The sequence below is a fragment of the Lepisma saccharinum genome, chromosome 20 (assembly GCF_977018435.1).
Source record: "Lepisma saccharinum chromosome 20, izLepSacc3.1, whole genome shotgun sequence".
Classification (NCBI taxonomy): Eukaryota; Metazoa; Arthropoda; class Insecta; order Zygentoma; family Lepismatidae; genus Lepisma; species Lepisma saccharinum.
Window position 1 is genome coordinate 68,346,860 of NC_139248.1, and position 24,221 is coordinate 68,371,080.

General features: G+C 38.3%; 1 protein-coding gene across 2 annotated transcripts in view; it reads right to left on the bottom strand.

Moving 5' to 3' along the window:
* Positions 1-24,221, bottom strand: part of Pde11 (Phosphodiesterase 11) — a 492,115-nt gene that overhangs the window by 410,527 nt on the left and 57,367 nt on the right. For both annotated transcript variants that reach the window (XR_014443817.1, XM_083141571.1), the window contains exon 2: positions 6,345-6,435. Coding sequence is in view for 1 of the 2 variants with exons in the window: in XM_083141571.1 (XP_082997697.1) it covers positions 6,345-6,426 (82 nt within the window). In the remaining variant the exon portion in view is untranslated. The remainder of the gene's footprint in view (positions 1-6,344; positions 6,436-24,221) is intronic.

Consider the following 24,221-nt stretch of genomic DNA (forward strand, 5'->3'; position numbering starts at 1 on the left):
CAATCGCGGACAATCATTTAGAATGTATCAGACTGTCTGTTTAATTTTTGAATCGGTTCCTTTGAACATGACACCTCCTTGCGCCTTGGTGCCTGCAAAGGAATCAGCTTCCCTTTCGACCCTTCACTTTATTTTACTGTATCTGTATACGAACGTGTACAGTCGACGGCAAATATAATGGTATGCAAATTGTACATCACCATTTTCATTACTTCTTTATTCTTCATCCTGTGTTTCAAGGAATGGAATTATGTTGATGTCTTTTTTTCAATTCATTATCGTCACATTGTGTAATACAGCTCGAATGAAAATGGTGATGGACAATTCGCGTACTGCTTTCTTTGCCGTTGGGTGTACTCTTAAAACTTTTGTAAAAATATTTGACTTTGTCTACCTCGTTCCATATGAATGTAGCACACTGAAGTCTACGCGCGTAATTAGAAATAACGAATTGCATAGTTTAGCATTCAACGAATCTTAGATTCCTTGCCTAACGCGATTTCACGAAAATTCTTTCACCTTAGCATCCAGAGAAGAAACCACGTTACAAATTTTCAAAGTGACTCTGAAAGTAACTTTTGATAGCGTTGCAAAAAAAGTAACTCCGTTGCAGTCACTTGCGTACATAGTTTGTTTTTTCCGGACGGAGCCGGAATTTTAAATACATGTATAAAATATTACATAGCTGCATTCTAGGTGGGGGAGAGGATAAACAATAACAAATTTCACAATCAGAATTTTAAACTTAGCTTTATTTCATTTTTTAATTATTTTACTTCGCCTTTTGTGCCACTTTTGGCTAATTTGCGAAGATGGGGATGGGTGATGACATGATGAAATTGATGAATGGACACTCACAAACATCCATGCCCTGGCCGGGATTCGAACTCGGGACCCCTGGCGTCGTAGCGCGAAGTGCTAACCACTCTGCCACGGGGCCGGAAAACTTAGTTTTAAAAGTTGATTAAAGACACACATGGAATTGGGAGTCATTTAACAAGAGGTTTTCATTTACAGCTTCAGTTCTCCCAAGGTTGTTTACTGATCTCATTTGAAAATGTTTTTTCTCAAAATTTCGCCCTATCAGCGACCTCTGCGTACGCCAGTGGTGACAATTACACTTACTTAACTTTTAAAAGTAAGTAGTTAGAGTTAGAATTCCTCGAAGAAGTAACTGTTACTTGAAACTAGTTACTTCCAAACACTGCCATGTGGGGAATGATTTCAAATTGTTTGCCACTTTGGCTAATACGGGACAAGAAGTGAATTCCACTGGTGGGATATAACAACAGTAGAGGCTCGTGCGTGCAGACGGTCGGCCAATGGGACGCGAGATCAAGCCCGACGCACGCGAAGGGAATTAAAGGTGTCTTAGCCTAATTAACACTCGGCAGGTGGTCAGGGCGTGGCCATATTTGTGACCATGATTATTGATCCTTCCTTCAAGGTTGAGACGAACCTTGCAACACACGATTTGTGCCCGTCGTGCTGGAATGTTTCAACGGAAGGATTTCAAAGTCAAACAAAATTCCTTCTGCAATCTGGAATTCCCCCGTTTCCTGCGCCGGGGTTTACAAACTTCCGTTTCACAGTTACATAACCCAGAGACGAGCAGCCTGTGCTGTGAGCGAACGGTACAGCGGGCTGCACGCAGTGCCGTAAATAACATCCCCGCAAACCCGGCGGTGCTTGGAAAGAATTAATGGTGTGCGGGACAGAATTTTTTTCGTCGGGACGGGAAATTTTTTTAATCCCGACATTCGGGAAGGGATAAAATTCGCCATTTCCCGACAAAGTCCGGAAATTTTCAGGACGGGAAATGTTCGAAATTTCCCAAAATGTCGAATTCTACACGTCATTTTCAACTTAAGTGATTGTTTTTGCATTTCTGGAATAAAAACAAACACTTTCCGATAAGTTCCAGACACTTGCAATGCAGAAAACGTCGAGAATTAGCAAATTTTTAAAATCACCATTCGGTATTTCCCGACTGTTCGGGATCCCGAAAAGTCGGGATCGGGACAGGAATTTTTTTTCCCTATCCCGGTCCCGACTTTTCGGTATCCCGCACACCCCTAGTAAGAATGATACATTAAGAAACACCGATAGTTCACAAAAGTTTTCCTTTCGGCGTCAAAATAAATTTTCAACCGAACATATTATATTTTTATGCCCCTACAACTGCAAACAGAAAATGTTTATCAACAGATTACCAGATTAGAAGAAAAACCTTCAGGATAGACGACAGGCAAGAAAATGCGCTGGCAATTCTGACTTTCACCGCTCCCCCGTCCCTACTTACAACTCCCACCCCCCAAAATAAACTTCTTCGACGAACTGGCAGAAGATGTTGGCTGTTGGCTTTCTCCATCCATTGGATTGTTTTTAAAGTAATTATTTTCTACCGTGTTTCAGATATTCTAGCAAACCAAGTAAACAATAGATTTCAGGATATGAATCAAATCAGAGAAATCTTCATCCTTTTCGTTTTTAATTTCCACCGCCCTAACGGAACACATCGGAAATTGTTTGTTTTCGGAATGTACTGTCAACTGAAATCAAGAGAAGAAACATGTCGAACATCAACGAATTTTCAGAATTCCTCTTGATAGAAAACAAAATTCTGGATAATAGCATTCCTGACTTCTCTGCTTATATGCTGTATTTGACCCTACCTGTGACGTCTTCATCAGCTGAGAAGTAGTTTTCCAAGCTAAATTGATCAAAAATTACTTGAGAAACACAATGACAAGAGTGAAACTGAGTGGACTGGCGTTGTAAAGCATCGAAAGCGTTCGGGCTTTACAGAGGACTGGCAATGGTCATTTAACAATATCGTAATTTTTGTAGTAACAGTGTATTATCGTGTATAATTTTTTAGTCTGTTGTTGTCTTAACCTTTCGTACCAGTTTTTACATAGATTCAAATTACATGTATGTATTTTCATATTTGTATATAAAAGAAATATTTTTTTTCTAAACGAGTAGGGGCGCATAACAAAAGTTGCGCGGGGGGGGGGGGGGGTGCGCATAACGTGTTAGTTACGCTACTGGTTACTCTTCGTTCATAGATGGCAGCACAGAATCACCAATTTTTTAATTGGCTATAAACATGACGTAAATCTAGAAAGTCGACAATAATATTTTAGATTTTATATACTATTATTCAGTCCTAAACGATGTAAGACAACAACAAAGTGTGGTTGATTTTAAAATAATAAAAAATCATATTCTGTTAGTTAACACTTTTATATAAACCATTTCTCTATGAATTTTAAGATACATTCTTTGATTTTGAGTGAATTTGTGTTTAATTATGCTGTTCAGGTGACAATTACGGCTAAAATGTACATAATGGAATTTTCGGGGAGCTTGTGCCAGTGATGTGCGTCTACGCGTAAACAACGATAGTCTACATTCTACACGTAGACTATTTTATACACGTAGATTAGGTAATCTATGTAAACAACATGACGAAAGGTGATAAATTAGCAAAGGGCGCCGAGGAATTAAAACAAAATTATACTCAGTATCAGTTGCTGATGTGTAAGGATAACTTTTCATACTCTTTCTTCCAAATTCGAACAATTTCTCACCTAGAAAGAAACCTAATATAGGAAATATTCTAGTGTTTTATGGGGAAAAGACTGCTCTTGTATCACGACTGCCATCTGTTGTTGTTATATGCATACTATTTATCTTCTTCCATAGTTGATAATAGAAGAGAAGAGAAATTTTGTTGTATATACGGTTCTTTTCATTTCGTTAGGAACCAATATAGTTGAAAATGTCACTTTCCTTTCATGAAAGCCTTGAAAATTAATTTTAATGCACTTTAGATTGTCTACGTAGTCTATGTAAACTACAACCCAATGTAATCTACGCGTAGATTACGTGTAGACAACGCATGTAGACGTAAACTTATAGTCTACGGCACATCACTGGCTTGTGCCCAACGTTGCTGCGCTCCTGTTTTGTATTCATCATTCAGAGTTTGTAGTTTTTTTGTTTCCCCCGCCTGAACTTCCATAGCGATTAGTGTGCCCCATAGTCCCTTCCTAAATATGCCACTGACGTTCGTGATTTGTCCTTGAAAAGTCAATTGTAGATAAATGGAACGTAGTCCGTAGTGCAAAACCAAAACGTAATTCATTGTGCTTGTATACTTTGTTCTAATCTTTACGTCTAGTTCATTAAAGACGCGCGAGTTCCTTTAATTATGCGAAGCGTTCTGCTTCAGAAAGCTCCTAGGGACATCTGTGGCGCCTGCCCGCATCTTTGTCGTGAAACAGTGTTGCCACAATCTGAGGACAAAATTTCCCAGTTTCGTCCAATTTTTTCGTTCACGCAAAATAGCAATAATAATAATAATAATAATAATAATAATTATTATTATTATTATAATAATTGTTATTATTATAGTATTAGTAGTAGTAGTAGAAGAAGTAGTGGTGTTTTCGTAGACCTAAGTTCGTATATTTGAAAAATATATACCTTACATGCTAACCAATTACCTCGCTACCTGGCCATGTGTTCCAGGTTCGAACCCTGGTCAAGCATGAACGTTTCTTTCATCACCCATTTCATAAATTCATCATTTCATCCTCATCGTCACTATTAACCGAACATAAAGAAAAATGAGGTAGATTTATATTCAAAGGCTTGGAAATAAGTAACAAAAAAACTGGATATGAAACTGAAACTTAATTTTATCTGTACTATGATTGAGTCGGATTTCTTCAAATTTCCCTTAAATGTTGATATTTTTCATACAATTTCCCCTCTTTGCTTGAAATTCGGCCCAAATTTCTCAACGAAAGGGAAATTTCCCTGTGGAAAGGGGAATTTTCCTGTGAAAAGGGAATTTTTCCAGCAATAATCCCTTCAAGTGGCAACACTGCTCGGAGATTAACGTTCGAAAGCGAGTCGTTTAGTCGCCCATGAAAGCGGGTGCGGACAGCCCAAATGGGACGAAACGCGCCGTTTAGAAAGCCAATCAGGCGAAGACATCCGTCCACGAATGAAGATCGATGTCCACAGATCGGACGTCCGTAGAAGACTTTGGATAGAAGACACGGAATGCTTGTCTCCCCTGCTCCCCTGCTGTTTAGTTAACAGGTAGGGAATAACCTGGATCTCGTCCAAAATTTCAACTATTTATAAGCACTACACCGTGGCAGCGATTCCTGATATCTCTCTCATTCGTGGTTGAATCAGTTTATCTGTTTGATCTCCTGTACACCCTTCTGGATTGTAATACCAGAGTCTACGACAATTGCGACAGCGGGCAATTGCGATTAAGATAAAATTGGAGACAATTGCGACTGTCTCATGGAAAATTCCCTTTGAAATTTGCAGGTAAGGGCGTTATGACCAGTTTTACTCACTTTATCTGGTGAAAAACTAACTACCACCCCAGTCTCACCTGAAATTAAAACATTCAGATGGTTATGTACGTTATATAAAATTGTATAACTTCCAACAAACCTCGATGAGTTCTAGTAGTAATAAATATTCTACAGAGTGTTTCAAAAGTGGCACAACCCAAACTTTGATCGCCTGTAATACGAAAACCGTACAATATATTTTACACCAAGTTTTCTGCATTATAAAGCCTCATTCATTGCGATATTTTTCAATGCTTAACATTATTACTTTACTTCCTACAGAAAATTATATAAATTAATAACTGGTGGAAGGCAGCGTCAATATTTCCCCAGAATGACACTTTTGAGTGAGAGAAATGTATAATATAGTGTCGAAGGGTCATATTTAGATGTCTGATGACTGATGCCATGTCAATCTGTCGTTTCATGGATTTGGGACAGGCGATTATATGGCTAAAGTGAAAAAATGCTATTTTAGGGGGATATTACCTTAGCTGACAACACTAGCACGTCGAAATTTTGTTAACAGACGCAAGCAACATGTGCTTAAATATTAACCAATGCCGGCGATTAGAGGGGCAGTTGACCCCCTCCCTTTTTGCAACTTTTGCTCTTGCACTGTGCTAAACTTTATCTACCAAGGGGAAGTAAACTGTCCTTGCCCCCTTCAATTTGGAACCCAATCACCGTCAATGATATTAACCATACGTTTACATGAAAAATTATGAAAGTTCTAGCTGCAGCAGTTCCTCAAATATTGACACTTCCAAGAACTGTTACATGGTCTTCCGTGGTCGAACAGAAACCATCAATAGCCAAAAAAATTAAGGGAATACAGCACAAAGATAGTGTCGATTGTTTCCGTTTGAACAGTTCATATCTATTCTTCACGAAAAGCTGTTAATAAGTTACTAATTGCATTGTTAGTCTGTTAGTTTATCAGAGAAAATCCTTTACCTTTGTTACTGCTGTCATTGTTCATTGTTCTGCCCCACAACCTTCTCCCGATGTATGACGGATTAGGCAGCCTGTTGTTCATTGCACGGAGCTGGAAATTTAGAGCCAATCAGAAGAAGCTATTATAAATCACGATATAAAATAGAAGCCAATCAACATAAAACTATTTCGATATAACAAGAGATCGTAACTGAAATAATGTAAGTTGTAAACATAGAAAAATCAGTGAACGAAAATAAATCAACAACATAAATGTAAATTGAAATGCACAAAAAACTACAACAACAATAAAATTAACGAAACTGTCGGCAAAATATGTTCTCCTACCAAATCAGAGTGCGGTTGATGATTATTATCAGAGGAGGTGGACTTAGTGATTTAACAAACTTAACTAACTTGAGTTAACTTAATGTAGATTTCAACAGCTCCTCAGAAAAATATTTAGTTATAGGTTTCAATTAATTTAAACCTCTGTATGCTTATAATTGGACGTTAATTGCTTCAAGATAATGTTGGTATCAAATGGAACACAAATCAACAGTATTCTAAGTTTAATCTGAAAACAAACTACAAGAAAACTGAATTTGACTTTCGTCAAAAATTCAGAGAAAAGTAATAAATTCATTTTTTCTGCTAATCTTGAATATAATAAGAGTAATATTAAACAGCAATATCATGTTTATGTTTTAACAGGGTTTAATTTGAGTATTACATATTTTAAATATTACACAACAAACTTTAAAATGTTTAACAAGGGTCGAAGTTTACTTTATTCAGATTGTATTCCTTCAAGTCCAATACCGCCTACTTGTAACTCAAAAACAAAATAAGAATGAATAGCAATGCATCAGTGTTGTCAACGTTTCGTGAGCAACATTACATTTAAAAAAAAAACTGCTTAATGATGAAACGTGTAGATTTATGTGTAACCTATAAACTAAAGTAAACCAAATTCAAGCTCTGTAAGTAAGATATATTAAATAATACAGTTTCTATACATATCGTCATATACATTCGTCATTTCTAATTGCACTCGAAGGTTTTGTTAAATATTTTTTTATTTGTTGTAATAATATAAGTATATAGACATATTGTGTACCAGAAACACGTATAAGTCTTCACATATATTAATTTTATTGCAATTAATGATCACTGATTGATTCTAATTTGTTTGCAAGAAAAAAATCAACAGAAAGTAACTTACAGTTACTTTTGAAACACCAGTTACTTACTTAAGTAATTGCCACTCAATTACATTTAAAAAATACTTTCCGAACACTGTAACCAAGTATAGTGGTTCAGAGTCTGATGTCTTTAACTTGAGATTGTGGGTTCGCGTCAGCCCAGGTATGATGTTTATTTCATTATGTTTGTTATGTAATGTTATATATACGTGAGTAGCCTCAACAGGTGTTTAATAACAAAATTACCAAAAATTCAAATACGAATTTCTGCACTGGGTCAACAATGCTTTGGAAGAAACTGCAAAACATTTGGTTAGTCCATGTCTGCGACCTTTGCTGTAAAACAATAAACTTCCGTTAAGGAGGTTATATATCAACTTGTTTATCTGACAGACAAATTACGAGGAGCAGTTTTTTCCCTCCTCAGTATGTAGGTCATGATTTCACTGTGCATTCCTGGAACTCGGTAGCCTTTATCTCCTTTCAAAGGAAAACAATTATCGTCCAGGAAAGACAAGTTGTCTAAGGCCACCTTCAGACTAAAGCATTTTCCTTGTAATTTTCCTTCACATTTCTGCTAAAATCGAATTCTACCGTACAAACTCATTAATCAACAGGAATGTAATAATGTTGCTTCTGTTGTGTATTCAAACACACGCAGATCTAACCTCAGGTGTCGCGTATATTTCAAAAGATATGCATCTAACATTATTTATTCAACACCAAATGCCACTAATCATTTTACAAGGAACTCAATATATAAAATACGAAACACAATCTGTTATTACAAACATATTTCAGTTTCCAAAGGTCTTATAAAATGTACGGTTCATTTATACTCTTCGGACGATTGCAGCGCCACATTCGTCAGCTTCCAGAAGATGTTTTAACGTTAAAAATGCAACAAGCTTCGAGACAGCGACTATGTTGAATCAACGCTCACAATTTGGAGCTTCCACAGACTATTAGCACCAAACCTGAGCCATTTGTCTATACTGCAGCTAGTTTTGTACATTACACAAATCAGCATTGTGTAACCCTCTCCACATGTAAATTAACATAACGTAAAGTCAAAATAATTTCTCAAGTTTGTTGGCGAAGGTATTTTGAGGGGTGAAGGCCCACCCTTGACGCTTTCCCTGCCGGGATATCTGGAACAAAGTGAGCAAACAACTATTCGCGCTACTTGCAAAAACAGACCATTGTTTTCAAAATACTGCATTGCAATTATTGCGAAACCAAGTCCCCAATTCTCACCACGTAAAATGCAAGCGTTATCACAACTTATCGTCCATTTCTCACCATTACCACACAACAACAATTTAATGCTCCTGTTGTTGTTTACAGTTTGTTCTGTATCTACAATATGTTTATCAAACATTATGCTTATAAAACAAGCCGTTTCAGCCTACCTGGAAGCCAAAGCAATAAAAATCGCCAGTGGGGGCGAGTACTGTAATGATACGAAGAAAGAAAAGAAACAAAACACTCACGACTGGCAGAACAAATCGATAACACCAGGAAGCCCTGGCTACAGTGGGAACACTTGTTGCGTTGAGCTGTCAAGAATTGCCAACTCGTTTCCCCTTTCACGAAGAAGTTGAACCTAAGCAGATTTGTTAGTTACCCATCTCCAAACTAAATTATGACCTGGAAGCAATTACGCTTGTGTTCTGTTGTCGATAAATCAATGAGCAGTGTTCAAAGCAACGCAGAGTCTGCAATTAATGCCGCGTAAAGTGTCGGTTTCATGTGCAGTTTATTGAGGGGTGTGGTAGAATGAATTAACAGAAACCTTAACCTTGTGTTTGTGCGTTAACCCGACGAGCGGAATACTGGTTATTAGTGTAATGAATGGGGCTTTACGATTGAGGAATGGTGTTTTAATTTTAACGTTCATTATTACATTTTGATAGGATGGGCCACAGCTAGATCTCCTCTTTGTTTTAAAAAGACGAGTTGGGAAGGATTTGGTGTCATTCGCATTTCGAATTTTACTTGTTAATTGTAGATTTTGACGCTTGTTATAAACATGGGCGTCGCCGGGTATGTTTGTACGGGGAGGATCATGGTGTGATCATGGTATGATTAGGGGTGTGCGGGACAGAATTTCCTTGGCCGGGACATTTCAATTTCCCTAACTGTTCGAAATGTCCCGAAGCTCCGGAAATCTCGAATTCTACGTCTTTTTTTATCTTGAGTGATTGTTTTTGCATTTCTGGAATAAAAACTAACAATTTCCGATAAGTTCCATACGTTAACAATGCAGAAATCGTCTAGAATTAACGACTTTTTAAAATGACCATTCGGTATTTCCCGGTTGCTGGGAATCCCGAAAAGTCAGGAAGTCGTTTCCCGAAATCGGGATTGGGACGGGAATTTTTTTTCCCCGATCCCTATCCCGATTTTTCGGGATCCGGCACACCCCTAGTTTATATTACAACATTCATAATTATTATAAACCGAACTTAGTCCATTATTGTTATCATATCCTTGATCCACCAAGTGAGAGAGCATCTGGCACAACTGCTTTTTTACAGTTCATACATGTTTGATTTAATTCAAGTCCACTTTATGCAGAGATAGGATAATTGGGACTGGACCTACAGATTAAAGTGTGTTCCGAACCACTGTGCAATGTGCCTCCACCGGGTATCGAAACCGGGACCCCTTGATTACAAGGCGACGGCGTTACCACTCCGCTATCGGGGAGGCCCTACAGTTCATAAAGTTATTATTTTGTGTTATGAACTTTTACACACGTCGTTTTAAAAAAAGAAAACTTAGGGGAAATTTTAGCTACAAACTTTATGTTGTATGACATATCATGTCATACAAATGCTTAAATGGTGGAATAGAAAAGCACAATCTGGTTCTTGTATTTTAAACTCTATTTTTTTGATCCAACACAGTTTATACTTCGGTTATTATGTTCGAAAACTAACTGAGCTTCCTTTTTTTATCAAGAAAAATTAGATCTGTATTTTTTTGTTTTTGCAACTTGGAATGAATAACGCCAATTCCCAGGGAAGGGGGAGGGGGTCCGACGGATCGGTTCGGCCCCCGCTTTCAACGACCATGATGGTGAACTAACTATCCCTCCTTCCCCCTTTCCAACCAGCTATAATAGAACTACGCAATATTGATTGATTGAGTTTGTTTATTTCACTTAATTTTTCTGTCACATTTGGCTAATCGCGAAGATGAGGATCAGTGAAGATGATGAAATTGATGGGACGACACAACACGAGCACCACAGAGGAATATATAGGCTGCGATCCAGACGCCAGAGCCTCGCTAGCCTTCAAAATGCAATCCAGGGTGTACTAAGCGGAAGGGATGTTGATATTTGGGTGTCTATAGAAGGGTCCTCCCCTTACACCCAGGGTTGTTAAAGATCTAATGGGTTCTATTAGGTTTCGCTGCAGGACCGGAACATTGTATCTCACACAATTTAAATTCGGTCCAAGTTGCTTATTAATTGACAAAAGGTTCCTAGACAGTATTTGAATTGTTTCGGAAAAAGGTTCCTGGACGGTATTTAAATTTATCCGGAAAGAATCGAATTGAAATAATTTGAATACGAAAAGGTTCTTTAGGGCCAAGAACCTATTTACACTTGCTGATTTTCTCTTCTGGGCTGTATTTGAATTTACTTACAATTCCTGGGAAATTAACAACAATGGGGTTCTTAAAGATCAAGAAATCCATACATTCTAATGGATTTTATTGGGTTTCGAAACACGACGGGAGCATTTTTACTCGCACAATTTAAATTTGATCCAAGTTGGGTATTCTTTCATTTTAAAAAACTTTCCTGGACCGAATTTAAATTCAGACTGAAAAAAGGTTCCTGCACCGAATTTAAATTCAGCCTGAAAAAAGGTTCCTGCACCGAATTTAAATTCAGCCTGAAAAAAGGTTCCTGCACCGAATTTAAATTCAGCCTGAAAAAAGATTCCTGCACCGAATTTAAATTCAGCCTGAAAAAACGTTCCTGGACCGAATTTAAAATCAGCCTGAAATAAGGTTCCTGCACCGAATTTAAATTCAGCCTGAAAAAAGGTTCCTGCACCGAATTTAAATTCAGCCTGAAAAAAGATTCCTGCACCGAATTTAAATTCAGCCTGAAAAAAGGTTCCTGCACCGAATTTAAATTCAGCCTGAAAAAAGATTCCTGCACCGAATTTAAATTCAGCCTGAAAAAAGGTTCCTGCACCGAATTTAAATTCAGCCTGAAAAAAGGTTCCTGCACCGAATTTAAATTCAGCCTGAAAAAAGGTTCCTGCACCGAATTTAAATTCAGCCTGAAAAAGGTTCCTGCACCGAATTTAAATTCAGCCTGAAAAAAGATTCCTGCACCGAATTTAAATTCAGCCTGAAAAAACGTTCCTGGACCGAATTTAAAATCAGCCTGAAATAAGGTTCCTGCACCGAATTTAAATTCAGCCTGAAAAAAGGTTCCTGCACCGAATTTAAATTCAGCCTGAAAAAAGGTTTCTGCACCGAATTTAAATTCAGCCTGAAAAAAGATTCCTGCACCGAATTTAAATTCAGCCTGAAAAAAGGTTCCTGCACCGAATTTAAATTCAGTCTGAAAAAAGGTTCCTGCACCGAATTTAAATTCAGCCTGAAAAAGGTTCCTGCACCGAATTTAAATTCAGCCTGAAAAAAGATTCCTGCACCGAATTTAAATTCAGCCTGAAAAAACGTTCCTGGACCGAATTTAAAATCAGCCTGAAATAAGGTTCCTGCACCGAATTTAAATTCAGCCTGAAAAAAGGTTCCTGCACCGAATTTAAATTCAGCCTGAAAAAAGGTTCCTGGACCGAATTTAAATTCAGCCTGAAAAAAGGTTCCTGGACCGAATTTAAATTCAGACTGAAAAAAAGGTTCCTGGACCGAATTTAAAATCAGCCTGAAAGAAGGTTCTTGGACCGAATTTAAATTCAGCCTGAAAAAAGGTTCCTGCACAGAATTTACAGCCTGAAAAAGGTTCCTGGACCGAATTGAAATACTTTACTGATAAAAAGGTTCTTTACGGTCCAGAATCCATTTTCGCCAGCTGACTTTCTCTCCTGAACCGGAGTCGAAATTCTTTAAAATTCCTGGACCTTAAACAACCCTGCTTACACCCCGAACTTTACTACATAAGCATAATATAAGTATGCATTAATATCACACGACCAATCAAATTCACACATGATAAAGTAACCATGCATTCATTCAAAAACTGCTATTATCTTGCGTTGACGCTAAGCGCAACAGAAGAAGCCCATTAAAAATAATTCTCCATTCAACTGCGTCCTGATCACGTATTCACCTCCCCAGTCCCCCCCCCCGCGAAGCCGCCAGGGAAGCTGAGAGCCAATAAACGCCCCCCTGACGACACTCGAGGGGCCCCTTCGTCCCCCGTGCGTTCATCCAAAGGTTTCCATGGCAACGGGGGGGAATTTGGGTGTAGGGGGAGCTAAAACAAATCGTTCTTTACACCAAGGGTTGCTAGGCAGGCAGCCAAACAAATCTCAAGTAGGAACAGTATTGGCGTCTAATTGGGCTGTGGCACGACCGTGCATTTGCATAAGACGGCAAGTCTACACGCTTCTCTTAAAATATCATCCTCGTCATTTACTACGTGTATTAACTGCTGTGCATTACAATGGCGACTCCTGACTTTTTCGGAGTGATGAAAGAAATTAACCGACGAAAATAACATAAACGATATTTCAGATTTTTCAAGAATTTCCATTTTCTTCTCCCTCCCTGTCGTCGAGTGGATTCACGATAACAAAAAGTGCTGCTTAAGCTTTGAAATTATGCTAAATGTTTCTAAATTGTGCTAGGATTTATTATTAATTACTTTTTTGAGATAATTGTAATTCTGCATCTCTTTTCTAGAGTTTTGAACTTGCGTAACATTTATGTAATAGTATAATTTTTCTCCCAAAATTGTTTAAAATTGTGCAACAAACAACAGGGGTTCAACATAGAAGTTAAAAAGGTTTGAGAAAATTGTTTACCTCCAAATTTCCACCGATTTCCTACCACAAAATCTCCTGACGAACTAAATCGGGCAGCATGAAGAAAATATAGAAGATGGATAGTGGCATGGTTGTAAAAAAGCTTGCCGCTGGATCGGCATACTCCCTGTCGTTTGAAACATGTCCGCTGGTGAAGTAGAAATAAGATTTGGACATAATATTATTTCTATTTCCTGAAAACATATTCCATTGAATTCGATTTTTCCTCTCCCAGGGACTGGCGTTTGCAGATTTTTACCATTACCATTTTTACCAGGGTGTTAAGTGCCAACAAATATCAAACTGTGCTTTTTAGTACAATTTTGCTGGGATTGGCAACGCTGATTGAGGAACAACTTGCTGGTTCCTCAGCCCTCGCCGATCTTCACAACCTCACCGCCCCTTCCGCCCCTCACCCATCTGTCTGTAAGATGACCGCCGTGGTTCCTCAGCGAGCGGCAGAAATCCTTGGACATCGTCTTTCGGCTGCTGCTTGTGCGTGCCAAAGCAGTCAACTCTTGACAGTAGCCAATCTAGTCAATTGTACCTACTACATTGCGCTCATAATTTTATAACGCATTGAACTCCTAAAAAGTAGAGAACTCGAAATAAGTACAAATGAACTGTAGGAAGTTCCTCACTTCCTACATGGAGGAATCGCCCCTGGTGCATTACCTTGTAGAGACTAATGTACTTATAACTCTGCAACCTTTGACCAAATCCTGCCATCCCTAATGTAATTATGAAATAGTTTATTGTCCATTCCGCCCCCAAGAAGCAGCTAAGCAATATCGAGATGATAATTAACATTTTTAAATAAAAGGAGTGCAGAACTCGGGGGGGGGGGGGGGAGAACTTAAAATGAGAAATATCTTATTGTACATGCCCTTAGAAAACAGCTATCCATTTTTAAAATTCCAGACCCCCCCCAGAAAAATAAATCCTACGTACACCAGTGCGTACTGCTAACGCTGTCGCCTTGTATTCAGGACCCGTGGGTAAGTTACCCCCTTCCCCCGACCTAGGAGTATACGCATTAGGAGCGGAAAAATTGTTCTCTATTAATGAGACTTCACTTAATTGATTACCCTGCCATCTCGTGGGGAGTTCCAAACGAGCGAAACCTCGATTTGGAGCGAGAGTGTAGGATTCAATACAAAGCAAAGGAAAGCTGCCATTCAGAGTTCGAGCTCCAGTTCATGCGAGCTCCTTTCAGAAGCGTCACCTCAGTGGGCTCTACCCCCCACCGGAAAATTACCTTTAGCCACCGAAATAGATTACATGATAACTGTGCAGAATTATTTATAAGGGAGCAAGAATTATTCTCATAGGAATAGAGGTAAAAGAAAAGAGAGGGAGAAATAGATAGAGAAGTACAGAGAAACAAAGGGATAAAATAGAGAAAAACAAGAAATAGGGGGGAAACTAAATAAAATAGAGATTACGAAATATAGAAAGTTGGAAAGAGAACAAAAGATCAAGATAGGAGAGGATGGGAACGGATACACGCAAGATGCAAGGCCGTATTTAGAGAGAGGGTGCAAGGGTCCGGACGCCCCCCCGAAAGACTTACTAAGTACTAATATTAAATAATCAAAATATACTTGTTTAATAGCATTTGTTGTATGATCGAGGTTTATTGTATACTTCCACTGAACTTACCGGAAGGCAAGGATTATAGATTGGGAATCAAACGGCTTGAATAGTCAATAGACAGCACCTAAGAAGATTTGTGCACTCTACTACTTTATATATATATATGCACAGAGCTCGAAAAATCCCGGTCGCCAGGTCGCCGTGGCGACTAAAAATTTCAGCCTGGCGATTGTGATCTTTTGCTGTAATATGTACTAAATTTTGATGATTTTACTAAGTTCAAATTGCAGTAGAGCGTAAGTTAGCAAATGATTTTTTTCTTTTATCAACATTGTGAATATTCCATAGAGTCAGTAACAATTTCTTACCCTTTGTCCCCCATTGCCTGCTTTCTCAAATAATTTAGCGATGTTTTGAATACCGTGATGATCAGCATCTTATACAGTGTGTTTCAAAAGTCGCACAACCCAAACTTTGGAAATCATGAAAACCGTAAGATATATTTACACCGGGTTTTCTGCATTATAAAGCCTCATCCATTGAGATATTTTTCAATGCTTAAAATTCAGTTCACTCCTTACAGAAAATTATATAAATTAATAACTGACGGAAAGCAGCACTCAATTGTTTTCCAGAAATGAACCTCTGAGTAAGAAAAATATGTAAGAAATGATCGAAGGGTCATAATTAGACATCTGATGACTGATGCCACGTCGGTCTGCCATTTGCGATAAATATTGGTCACGTGCAACATTTGATGAATTTTTGACTGGCGATTTTATGGGTTGAGTGAAAAGTGTCATTTTTGGGACATATCTCCGTATATGGCAGCACTAGCAAGTCGAAATATTGCCAACAGTCGCATGCAAGTGTCAAAGTATTGGCTACACATTTACGTGAAAAATCGTAAATCAAGATTTTGTGCCGAAATAGGACTTGAGAGAATCCTAGGCTGCCCGTGGTTACATTGAATTCTCTTCGCTCACTTTCCCCGCTACTATGCCTGTTTCTTTTTAATTGATTCAGCATGTCGTATTCCTTGGAGCAGCGCGTGTGCATTGCTGAAGAGTATTTTACTACTCATTCTTACACTCATGTGCAAGAGGTTTTCCAATAAAAATGCCCTGCTTCTGCTGTACCTCACAAAGCAACTGTTTTACAACCAGTCAAACATCAACAAATGATCCCACAAATTGTTTAAGAGTTGGTATTTATTGTTGAATATCAGTTCTCAGATGTTTTCAGCAAATTAACAATGTTTTTAAAATAATGTAATTGCATTTATTTAGATAAATGCTAACATACATTTTATGAATCCAGTTATAGCCTACAGGATTAGTTTAGTGCAGAAAACCCGGTGTAAATTTCTTACGATTTTCATGATATACATTTTTAAAGTTTGGATTGCGCGACTTTTGAAACATACTGTAGTATGCACAATTGCTAGTAGGTGGTTTCCTGGCGCCTGATTTTCAGAGCTGGCGCCTAGCTTTGAAGAAAATTTTTCGAGCACTGTATATGCATATAATAAAGATTCTTGTACCGTATATTTACTTATTCATGTAACAATACAATATTAATTAATTTGCATATTTTTATGAATATGTCCCGATAAATTATTGATTTGGTTAATTTTAATTCACTGTCACTTTTGGCTAATCCTAAAGATGAGTGGTGACATGATGAAATTGATGAATGGACACTCACAAAGAACACCCATGCCCACGCCGGGGCCTATAAATTATATTAACGTATTCATTTAAAAGCATTCATGTTATTATTGCTGTAATTATTAATAATATTTCTGAGACTCTTGGTTCCAAACCCCCTCTGAAATACACTATCTACCAAAAAGTAATTGGGCACCTATGATGGTGGTTAATTTAGTATCTAATTTGAATCATTTAGTATCATTTAGTGGGACCACTGGTGGTTGTTCGTGTCACAATGAACTCGCAGGCATACTGTACAATACTAGACAATGAAATGCTCCCAACCTTGTGGCGTTTTTTACGGAATGGACCCCTGTTACTTCCAGGATGACAATGTTAGGTGGCATGTTTCGGAGGCTACAATGCAGTGGTATGCCGACAACAATGTTCACCGATTGATCTGGCCTGCATAGAGTCCTCATCTCAATCCCATAGAACACCTTTGGGAGGCAATGGACTGGCGGGTGAGGTCTCGGGAGATGCGGCCAAAAACATTGTCCAACTGAGTGAGATCTTGCAAGAGGAATGGCGACACATTCCAATGGACGTCCTCCACAAACTAGTCGAGAGCATGCCTGACAGAGTGGCTGCTGTTATAGCAGCAAGAGGTGTCTCCACGAGGTTCTAACAGGGTTCGCACCACCAGACAACCATTTTGTACACGTGCACAATTACTTTTTGGTAGATAGTGTATATTCCTAGATACGTGCCTGCTGGCCAAGGACGTCCGCAGAGTGAGGCAAGAGGCCCCCCTGGAAAGACTTCATGCAATTCAAATCTTGAAATTGTAGCGTGAAAACATAGAGGGCACCGTGAAAGACAGCAGTTTAAGTCCCTATGCAAATTATCCTAGTGCTGGGGATGCTTTCTATGAGAATTCTTTTAACTGGTGGAAAGCATCACTCCACGTTTCCTCCAATTTAAGCACTGCTGCCCCTCCTTGAGAAAAAAATCCTGCGGACGGCCGTGGTGCTGGCAATTACACATGTCAATTTTTCGGTAACACGCTGCTAAACGAAGTATTAAAAAAGGGCAGCGTTATTGATATGAAGTCACCTCGCAACTCTGAAACTGTCACACTTGAATTGTCAGCCGAAGTGTGTTCAACTCTAACAAACCTGGTGCCCTACAAACCGGCTGCTTTATTGCATGCCGCATATCTCCTTTATTGGCACGCAGCACGCTGGTTTCAACAGCGCTCGTCTGCTGCAGGACATTTTAAACACGGAATCAACACAGTCGTGCACGTGGCGGCACCACGCGGATCATTCGGCAAACAATTACGAAGCAGATGTGCTCCCGGATGACGTTCCAATGTTCCAAAAAGTTTTTATGTGAATGTGTGGAGTTGCTTAAGTCCAAGAAAAATAATTCCGTGTTCCAGAAGCCCAAATTAATGATTCCTTACCACAGTCGTGCACCCAATTTTCAAGTGTCGAAATATAGTCACAATGTATGTACTTCAATGGTCATGGCCGAGTAGAGAATCTCGTATCCTTACTCTCTCTCTCTCTTCATACCTTTTCTTTCCCTTACTCCCTTCCTATATTTCATTTCTCTACTCCCTCCTTCTTCCTGTTCCTCTAGTGTCTCCCCATTTCGCCTAATAGCATATCAGCACACGATAATGTGATTTGTGACCCAACTGCCATTGTAGGCGAAAAGCCTCTCCAATGACGTAGTGGTAATGTCGTCGGCTTGCAATCAAGGGGTCCTGGGTTCGGATCACACTTTGAACTGTAGACCAGCTGTGCAGAAAGAGCACTTCTAAAACTAGAATACATTCTAAGCCCCGCGACAGGTTAAGTTTGCAGAAGATTTTATGTATCAATCCGCGCGAGATCTGGGCTCAGTCTTGCCTCAACCGCCGAGCTGTTTACATCGCAGGCACTGAGAAAATCCGCAGTATTGCCAACCGCACAACACATCAAAATCCTCACATACACGTATAGCGGAATGTACTTTATTTTTGCCTCTTTTTGTCTCCTGAACCATACAGTTTTTAAAGTACTTTCTGAGCATAGATTATGTAATAAATGTGTCATTACTTAATGTACGATCGCGAAATATCTTCGAAACACGAGGGCGGGTGTATATTTCGAGCACGCAGAAAAGCACAAAGGTAAAAGTAAATGACAGGCCCCTTTTGAATTTAATGACGAGTAAGTTATTGTTTTTGGTTCCGAAAGAAATAAATCCATGAAAAACTTTGTTGCTTCGTTCGCAATAGAGCAAAAATCCGTTTCTATAAGACACACGCAATTCAAGTTTATACCACCAAAAAAAGCATGATTTGTTATTGGTGATATATACAATGGAATGCATTGTCTGCTGCTATTACTCTGGTTTCAATTTATGAATCACTTCATTAAACCAGGATTCAAATCTTGGTCTGTTCATTTCTTGATGATAATCACCCTTCCCTGTCTTTGCACGGAACAGTAAACATGCGTCTTCAACAAAGCCTTCATTGCCGCCCGTCGGTTGCTTTCAGCCCTGGAGGTGGTTTGCATGGTGGTATCCTCCCACGCTTGATTCACGCACGTTTCGTCCAAATAATAAACATGTTTCTTCTCACGGCAATATATTTTAATACCGCGGAAATTCTTTTGTCGTCAACAACAAACAATCGTTTCCTCCTCTTCACCTCAAATCGCAAATCATTCAACACCAGAGACACAATTCGTGCGCACATTGACTGCAGATCACCTCACGCCATGTTTAATTTCGGTCTTGTTGCCGTAAGGAGAAATATGCATTTAAAATAACTTGCTTGACTCTGAAGAGCTTTTCCCTTCGGATGATGCCCAAAATAACACTGACAAAACCGCGCCCTGAACAGGAGACCTCGATTCAGCCATTCTCGCCATTGTAAAGCACGATTAACAATGAATTACGATAAAAGGGTTTAAAAAGTGGGATGTGCAACACTGGTAAGTAGTGTAATTGGATTGTTTCAAAGTAGTACTTAGTAGGTATCCTCTTTTTTTACCAATTGAATATCACTTTTTGACATATTTTGACAATTTTTTGTCGATGTTTTAGCGTTTAGCAATGTTTTTAGTACAATTTTCACTATACTCATTTTTCCCCCACTCGTACTTGGTAGGTATATTATGATCTTACGTGATACAACTTAACCTATCCTTTTTTTACGATTATTTAATTTTTTTACGATCCTAAGTGATATAACTTAACCTATCATTTTTTTTATTTATGCACTGTTTGAACGTCATCATTTGAGGATCATATTTTGTAGGTATTTTTTTTTTTATCAATCGAATATAAGTTTTTGACATATTTTGACAATTTTTTGTCGATGTTATAGCATTTAGCGATGTTTTAGTACAAATTTTCACTGCACTCATTTTTTCCATTTATACTTGGTAGGTATATCACGATCTTACGTGATACAACTTAACCTATCTTTTTTTTTTACGATTTTTTAATTTTTTTTACGATCCTAAGTGATATAACTTAACCTATCATTTTTTTTATTTACGCACCGAACTAAGCTACAAGGGACTCTGTTTGTTTTAATATTTTAGTATTATAAGGTTTTCACAAATTTTATATAACCTAAAATGTGTTGGATGTTGATTTTTAGTATGTGGCAATTTTTTATGAATTTTAAAACTGCTCTGTGACCCTCTCGTTCTTCACGTCGTAGGCGAAGGACTTCTCTGCAATTAGGATGACACTGCATAGGGTATCCTCGGGCAAGGCATCGTGGAACTTGCAAACACCCACTCTACAAAAATTCTACTATATGATCTTTCACTGGCTAAGCTAACCTACAAATAGGAATTGGCAGCACTGACTTATAAACCCACCGGGTCTTCTTGGCATGTTTTTTCATGATGTGTTGCCAGGCTATTGGGCATCTTGGCGTATACAATGTATATATTTTGAGAGGGGGGTTATAGCTTTTTATGCTGTACGAATACTAAAAACTTGACAGTGACAACCAACAGAGTAAATAAACCTACATGCAGAAACTAACAACACTAGTTTCTGACAGTGAATTTGAAATAAAATATTAAACAAAAATACATGAGTAAGCACTGTGATTACAAATAATACCAGTGTTATGCCCCCCCAACTCCAACTGGACAACTGGGGAAAATAATTGTACAACAATTTGTACCTAATTGTACAATACTTGTACCTAATTGTACAACATATACACAGACATAAAAAAAAGAGCCTTCCCGTAACTTACTTCATGCACAATTTATATGATTTTACAACTGTGAAAAGAAAGCATATGTGTTCTGTATGCACACATTCATTCTTATTTTTCGAAGTTGAATGGAAGCACATGTTTTTACGCTCTCGTAATACTGACCTTGCCCCAGTGATTTTAAATTGCTTCCATCCGTTTTTTTTTCTGTGTTATTTCCGCATGCACGCAACATTCGCTTTCAATAGTTTAATGAAATACAGAAGGAGTGTTAGTTTAGCAGGTTTTGAGTTTACAATTTATTAAATTAAACAATAATTTATGTAAGAATATACTTGTACTTACCGAACACAAAATAATAAAAAGCACATGTGAATCTTTGCGTGTGTTCATGTTATATGACGACTGAGTAAAAAAATAATGTTGACTCCCAGAAAGATAAAAGTTCCTGGTTCGACATCAGATGCATGCAAATTTTATGTTTTGCTCTCCAAAATCTTGATTTTTATGTTTGTGCTATTTGTCATACAGCAGAGGAGAAGAGGGGAGAGGGGAGGGGAGGGGGTACTATTAGCGCCATCTATTAGCAAACAATAGAAATAAAAAAGTAGGGTCAAACTTTTTCAACACCCAAAAATTTTAAACGTCCTCGTTTAGTAATACGATCAGCAGAAGATGTTTGAAGGAGTACTCTTAGTCGAGAAAGCTAATTGCTAGGGCCCATATATTGCTAAAATGTTCTTTAATTTACATATTTCTCATACCGCCATATGTTGTTCTAGTTGACTTCTTCCAAAAAAATGCTAATTAGCGAGAGTTAATTAAGCAAGGCAAGTAAAAGAAGCAAATAGGACAATATGTGGCGGCGTGGAAATATGTAAAAATTCGACTCGATTCGAATTAAAATTGGGGGATATTTTGCATTTTTTCCTATAATATACAAAACATTTACCGTACATAATTTTTTCTATTTACAACAGTATAAAATAAGAGGAATGTGTGACAATATCCATATTAATTAGGAAGGTATGTTGTATGCTAGGTTAGCTAATTGCGTCTTCTACAGCTTCACTGTATAGAGGAAAGATGGAAAAAGAGAGCTCTACAAAAACTAACGCTCTTAACAATATTGTACGCCCCGTGAAAATTATATATAAATAAGGCATAAGCGTATTATCTGCTTTCATGTCAGATTTTCCCGACCTGTGAGCTGTAGTGTTTAGGTGACAAACGACACGCTCAAATATAATACCGTTGACAATATTGTATGCCCCGTGAAAATTATATATAAATAAGGCATAAGCGTATTATCTGCTTTCATGTCAGATTTTACCGACCTGTGAGCTGTAGTGTTTAGGTGACAAACGACATGCTCAAATATAATACCGTTGACAATATTGTACGCCCCGTGAAAATTATATATAAATAAGGCATAAGCGTATTATCTGCTTTCATGTCAGATTTTCCCGACTTGTGAGCTGTAGTGTTTAGGTGACAAACGATGCGCTCAAATATAATACCGTTGACAATATTGTACGCCCCGTGAAAATTATATATAAATAAGGCATAAGCGTATTATCTGCTTTCATGTCAGATTTTCCCGACCTGTGAGCTGTAGTGTTTAGGTGACAAGCGGCCTGCTCAAATATAATACCGTTGACAATATTGTACGCCCCGTGAAAATTATATATAAATAAGGCATAAGCGTATTATCTGCTTTCATGTCAGATTTTCCCGACCTGTGAGCTGTAGTGTTTAGGCGACAAGCGACCCGTTTAAATATGATACTGCTGACAATATTGTACGTATATTGTATTGTATAGGAGACTAGAAGCATATAATTTGGCAAAAAAAAAAAACCAAAGTAAGGTCATAGAGAATAGTTAAAAAAAGTGAACAATTATATTTTGCATTGCACAGCATTAGGTATTAAATAACATACCCCCAAAAAATCTCTGCATTATGCGTTCTGAAAAAAATTGCCCCCCTACGTGCCAAATTGCTATGTCAAGTAAACATTTTTAAAAGCACTGTCGTACTTGTGTGCCGGGAAAGCGAATATGTGCAACCAAACTGTGCTCTAAGTGTGGAAAAAATATTTCTATTGCCAACTTCAAGTTGTTTTTTTTGATGCGTATATATATTATTATTTTTTTAACAGAGGAAGAAAGTCCGTGCTTCGGAAAATGCGGTGATGTACGTAGTGATATTTTTCTTCTCCTGCTCAGACTTGTACCAATCTACTGTGTACCGTCTTCTTCCCTGCATTGCCTCGTTTAGTTCGTCCGACCTCTCGTCCAATTTTTCCCCTGCAGCCGAAAGCAGAATGTTGAGATCAGCGCACCTCAGGCTACTGATCTCCCGAAGATGGTCCTTGAGAACCATTTCACAAGGGATGCGAAATTCCGGTGTTGTTTTTGCTATGATTATAAGTTTTTTTACATCCTCACAATCTCCGTTTACTGCGTGTTTAAATATTTTACATAGTAGCTCGGGCGGCAAATCAGTTATACGAGACATGTTGTTATTATTATTATTTTTCACTTTATGTTATTTATATACCCTACCCCAATTTTTGTTTTGTGTTCATGGCGATGGTGGTAGAGTGCCACACACGTAAATTTGCTGTTGCGTAGAAACGAATTTTCGTTTCGTCTCCCTCTCTCTTAGCATCATGTGTTCTACCCTGCTCGATAACCTTCGCTATTGTTGCCACATTGTCATTCCATTCCTGGACACACTCGCGCAAACATCATTGAAAACAATTGAATAGCGCTCCAGCTCGCGGTTCCCACCGTTCGGTAGGGACGCTAATGTGGCAATATAGCACGGTGTAGTGCTTGCTTTTTTTATGCAGTGCATGTTTATTGGCTAGCTAGTAACTAGTGTTGCCAACTGTAATAATGAAGCACTATTTCTGTCATGGAAGGGGAAAAGGCAGGTAAAGTGGCGGTGAGTTTTGTTGGATTGGAAGCACCATATTTTTATTTTATACTAAGTATTTGACCGGTTTGACGTTGTGTGCGTGTATTGCGTGTGTGTATGTAAAAGTGTGTGTTTGCTAATGAACGTTAAATTCCATAATGCCTCCAGTTCTGTCGAAGTTGAAATCAAAAACCTTGCATAGCCAAGCTCGGGAAATTCTAAGCAACGTGCACGAGTTCATGAAGGAGGAAGCCAGT